The sequence below is a fragment of the Bombina bombina genome, chromosome 2 (assembly GCF_027579735.1).
Source record: "Bombina bombina isolate aBomBom1 chromosome 2, aBomBom1.pri, whole genome shotgun sequence".
Lineage (NCBI taxonomy): Eukaryota > Metazoa > Chordata > Amphibia > Anura > Bombinatoridae > Bombina > Bombina bombina.
The window spans coordinates 904,355,722-904,361,721 of record NC_069500.1 but is presented as its reverse complement, the minus strand read 5'-3'; the positions used below and the strand labels follow the sequence as shown (position 1 = coordinate 904,361,721).

General features: G+C 31.8%; 1 protein-coding gene across 1 annotated transcript in view; it reads left to right on the top strand.

The window, feature by feature from the left end:
- Positions 1-2,095: 2,095 nt before the first annotated feature.
- The window catches only part of LOC128648089 (neuronal acetylcholine receptor subunit beta-3-like), a 68,117-nt gene continuing 64,212 nt past the window's right edge, over positions 2,096-6,000 (top strand). The window contains exon 1 of the mRNA XM_053700756.1: positions 2,096-2,252. Coding sequence (XP_053556731.1) covers positions 2,198-2,252 — 55 coding nt within the window. The 5' untranslated portion in view covers positions 2,096-2,197. The remainder of the gene's footprint in view (positions 2,253-6,000) is intronic.

Here is a 6,000-nt window from a genome sequence, read left to right as displayed (position 1 = left end):
TGTTTTACTTGGGTAGACCTTTTAGCGCATTCTTTGTTTTTCATAGCAACTCCAGACAGATTGTAAAGCCCATAGGGAAAATTACTAAACAAATTTATTAACCCAACAAATAGAAAGTCTGGCATCCTCCTTGTGTGTATTTCAGTGTTGTTTGGTTAAATACATGCATTGTGTGGTTGTAGGTCAGGGACCCATGGAGAAAGAGACGTTTTTTTTTTTTGTTTTTTTTTAATAGAACCAATAATACAAACTTCTGTCATTAATAGAAAAAAAGTCTACAGAGTACAGGGAAAGCACAGGCAACGCTGTCTTTTAAAGGGACATCACGGTCAAAATTTAAATGAACATAGATGAGTCGCATCTTTTAATAGAAACTTGTTTGCAATACTTTTATTGGCAAGAATGCTTTCAGTAGAAGTTATCACTGCTTTAGTGTTGTTATTCTTCTCTGCATGTGAAGCATAGCTAGATATTGTCAGTGCACCAGCATTTTAAATAATGCAGCTTCTCAGAGCACCAGTGGGGTTTGTAATCATGTCAGCAATGAACAAATTGAGTCATTACCAGATGGTACAAACTCCTTAGACTCTCTGAGCATGTGCTGTGTTTAAAATGTTGGTGTACGGTGCATACTTAAAGGGACATTAAACACTAAATACATGCTAGATATAATGATGCATTCAAAGAAAAGATTAGTCCATGACTAACATGTAGATGGTATTTTTTAAAGTTTCATTAGTTGTTTAAAAAGTGACAAAATAAGTGTAAAGTTTTAGTGTCTATAAAACACTGGGAGCTGCCATGTTGTAACTTGTGTTACCTTCTCTGCTGTGGCCAATAAGAGACAGTTATAAATAGTTCACTAGAGTGTGCAGCCAATGGTTGTGCTGAATTTAACTGTGTTCTGCACTTCCATTTCTAACAGGAACTGAAAAGCTCACAATTTCAGAATGGAATTACAGGCAAAGAGGACAAAATAAATAATGAAAGTATATTGCAGAGTTGTTTTATTATATACAATTTATCTTTTTATATTACCATCTCAAAGTGTTTAATGTCCCTTTTTAAATACACTTTTGAAACAGCTATAGATTTTATTAGTAGCATTTTTTGCTAACATATGTATATTACATAATTTCTTCTGTTTAATACTGAAATGCACCCATGTGGATTCCAATTTTGGCTGAAATGTCCCTTTACTATAAACTATTAGCCCAAAAAGAAGGTATCAAATATACATTTTTTTAATGTTGTGTCTTAGTAAGAAACACTGACATCTGGTGGTTTAACATATAATGGACAATAATGTGATTATTCATTGTAACAATTAAACCGTTGTAAATAAAACATCCAAAATGTTATAATGAAAATAATATAACAGCTCCAAATCTACACCATATATATATATATATATATATATATATATATATATATATATATATATATATATATATATATATATATATATATATATATATATAAATAAGTATAATTTAGTAATAATTTACAGATGTGTTTTTCTAGCCATTATCATGTTAGTTAATCGGTCACATATACATAAAATATGTAAATATAAAGAAGTCCAAAATATTACTGCAGTACTTAAACTGAAAGATAATTTAAGGTTCTTCACAGACAATAATATAGTCATAAAAGTGACATAAGTAATCTTTTCCTTGGTATCTTATCTACATAATATGAATCCTATAACCTATCTACTAGTATTTGATTTAAAAAATAATAATAATAAAATAATAATCAGGTTTTATTAAACGTTTTAATTCTTGTCACATGAAATGCACTCTTTTATACAGCTATTTTGAGATGATATTTAAAATAAATAAAGTATAAATGTATAATTACGCAATAAATGTAATCCTCTTCCTTTATTGTACCAAAACCAAGTACAGACTCTTTATATAAATTAAACCTACACAGAGAGATGTATATATGTATTTGATTGATCTATAGTGCATGATCATTATGGGTTAAACAGGGCTGGGCTTAGAGTCCTAAGCTAGGATCGTGCAGCTGTAATAGTAAAGTACTCTGTGATTATTTCTTTCAGATGGAGCAAAAGCCATAACATCCTTTCTCTGCCCGTCAAGCATTATTTATTGTGTCATAATATTAAACTGCTTTATGGTAGTGCATCTGTACAGCTGATAAAGGCTATAAGGCTGGATGTACTGACAAGATGTTCCATGCTGAGTTTCACACTGGACTCATAATAATATGTTTCATCAACTCTGGTAAGTGCAATTTTTATACTTCATTGAAAGGGACACATTGTTAATTAAAATATAATTTATAAGTGAAAAAGGGTGACTTTATGGAATAAATTTAGGCAATACCAGATCTTGTATATGTGCTTATACACAGTTTTATTTCATAGATTGTAAAAGCTAAAACAGAGGAGGAATTCTAGATAGATAGATGATAGATAGATAGATTGATAGATAGATATGATGTGTATATTTTCTGTCTTTCTGTTTGCTGTCAGTCTGTTTCTATTACTTATGTAAGATATAGGAAAGTTGTAAATTAATCTTACAAAGATCTTGCATTTTTAAGCACTTGACTGTACTGATGTTAAAAGGATGGAGTAGTTATTGTTAATCTATTCCTAATTAGTTGCTAATGGATATATTAAATTAGCTTTAAGTGACATGACTAGCTGACAGCTTGTTTCACTGTACAAATTGTGTGGAACATACATATTGCATTCCATTAGACAAGGTTCTATGAGACATGTAGCAGGTAATTGCTAATATAATAAACAGATTATTTGTACATTATGTCCTCATTTAGAAACAAAACCTGTTCTATAAGTTTTTATGTTTGTTTTATTTTCTTATCATTTTTGTGATTATTTAGATGCACACAAAAAGAACACAAATTATTTTAAATGTATATTCTAGTACAAAAACTGTTATTTCATTAGATCGTGTATTTGCAAATAAAACCTTTCACATACTATGTATTTAACCTTAGCAGAGAGGTTTTAATTAAACATAAAGTGATGATAATGAGCTTACTTCCATGCATGAGATGCTACAAAGTAGCATTGAAAAGGAATGGCTGATTTAACCCTTTATTAACATTCAGAATGATACCATCTGTACACAAAGAGTGACATTTATTGTGCTGACAGCATTGCTGATTGGTAATTATGTTCCGTGGATAGTGCAAGTCAAATGCAAAGCAATCAGTACCCATGTGTCTAAAGATTCCATATTTTTCTACTATTGATTTTCTTGTCTCTTTAGCACATAGTCAAATGTGCACTCATGTGCCATTCCAAATAAGGACATAACCAATTAGTCCATCAAGAATAGGCATATGCACGTATGCTCCAATCACCTACTTAATCTAATTTAGAGTAGCATGGGAGAGTTGTCAGATACAGCTGAACTTTTAAGGTGAATTTCATACATTGTAGGGTTAAAACACAGTACAAAAGGATTTTGTTTAAAAATAAAATACAGAAACATTATATATTTACACTAGAATTCCGGTTTGACAGCAATGTGATTGTAAACTCTTCAAATTGGAACTTATACAGGTATCCCTCAATTTACACTGTGGGTTTCATTCTTAAATGAACTATATTAAAAAAAAAATAGTAAAATGAATCCAGTTATATAATGCAAGTCAATGGGAGGAGAATGAGTAACATTCCAGGCCTCCTCTCAAAATTGGTATCAATTATATATTACATTTTAAAAATGCTTCACCAATAACCCAATGGTTAATTTTGTTTATTAGTTAGTGGGCAGTCATTTTTTTCCTTTTCTGCATATAAGAAGGATATATTAAGCAGGATGTTGGCTCAGACATGCCCACAGACATATACTTATATTAGCTTCATAATAGTGCCAGCAAGGAAAACTATTTGTACCTGCTCTTTAATATGCATGATATCAATGTTTTACAGTTCATTGTACTGGAATTAAGTGAATGGCACATTACTCACTTTTACTGTACTGTAGACTCAGGGCTGACAGACCCACTTAGTCCCATGGTTGAGCCTGCCCTGTGTACACTGGGTTACATTACAACACTGTAAATACAGGGGGCAAAATGTCTTCTGCAATTTTCTTCAAATCTTCGGATTTCAACTAAGCAGCCCCTGGAACAATTTCTTCAGCAGAAGTCACGTAATCACACAGCATCTGCGTTATTGTCAATAAAATTGAACAGGCACAAAACAATGTTAGGTATTTAGTTCTGAGCCATTATTACTTTGACTATTTTGAAAACATAAAAAAAAAAGGAAACAGGGTGCCACTATAGTGAACTATCTATTGAGATTGCATATATCTGGCCTATACCTATGTTGGTACTTAATGATATCTTCAATTATAATTGTATTTTTGTGCTCTTTGACTTAAAACCATTGTTCCGTACCCTATAGTTTAATCAGTATATGCTCCGCACTTATACACATAGCTTAAAGGGATAGTAAAGTCCAAATTAAACTTTCATGATTCAGATAGGGCATGTCATTTTTAACAACTTTCTAATTTACTTTTATCATCAATTTTGCTTTGTTCTTTTATTATTCTTTGTGAAGGCTAATACAAGGTAGGTTCATATGCTAATTTCTAAGCCCTTGAAGGCCGCCTCTAATTTTAATGCATTTGGCAGTTTTTCACAGCTAGAGGGCATTAGTTCATGTGTTTCATATAGATAACACTGTGCTCACGCACAGGAAGTTAGTTGTTTAAGAGTCAGCACTAAATGCCTGAAATGCAAGTCTGTCAAAAGATCTGAGATAAGGAGGAAGTCAGCAGAAGCTTAGATACAAGGTAATTACAGAGGTAAAAAGTAAATTTCTATAAAAGTGTTGGTCATGCAAACCTGTGGAATGGTAAATAAACGGATTATCTATCTTTTAAACAATAACATTTTTGGTGTTTACTATCCCTTTAAGTCCTCCTAAGGAGCTGTTAAAGGGACACTGTACCCAAATTTTTTCTTTCGTGATTCAGATAGAGCATGACATTTTAAGCAACTTTCTAATTTACTCCTATTATCAAATTTTCTTTATTCTCTTGGTATCTTTATTTGAAATGCAAGAAAGTAAGTTTAGATGCCGGCCCATTTTTGGTGATCAACCTGGGTTGTTCTTGCTGATTGGTGGATAAACTCATCCACCAATAAAAAAGTGCTGTCCAGAGTTCTGAATAAAAAAAAAAGCTTAGATGTCTTCTTTTTAAAATAAAAATAGCAAGAGAACGAAGAAAAATTAATAGGAATAAATTAGAAAGTGGCTTAAAATTGCATGCTCTATCTGAATCATGAAAGAAAAAAAATTGAGTTCAGTGTCCCTTTAAACATTGCAGTTACTGGGCAGGACTCACCCAGTGCAGAGCCAATTACAGGCAGCATACACAGTACTTTACCAATGTGTTTAAAGGGACAGTCTAGTCCAAAATAAACTTTCATGATTTAGATAAGGTATGTAATTTTAAACAATGTTCTAATTTACTTTTATCACCAATTTTGCTTTGTTCTCTTGGTATTCTTAGTTGAAAGCTAAACCTAGGAGATTCAAATGCTAATTTCTTAGACCTTGAAGGCCGCCTCTAATCTGACAGTTTTTCACCACTAGAGGGCATTAGTTAATGTGTTTCATATAGATAACTTTGAGCTCACGCACGTTAAGTTACCTAGGAGTGAGCACTGATTGGCTAAAATACAAGTCTGTCAAAATTACTGAAATAAGGGGGCAGTTTGCAGAGGCTTAGATACAAGGTAATTATAGAGGTAAAACATGTATTATTATAACTGTGTTGATTATGCAAAACTGGGGAATGGGTAATAAAGAGATTATCTATCTTTTTAAACAACAAAAATTCTGGTGTTGACTGTGCCTTTAACACATTTTGTAGAAACACATAATTTGCAAGAGACACAAGTACTAAATTGCTATAATAAACTATAACATTTTATTTTTGCACTGGGATGTCAGTTTAATGAATATAAAACCTTATA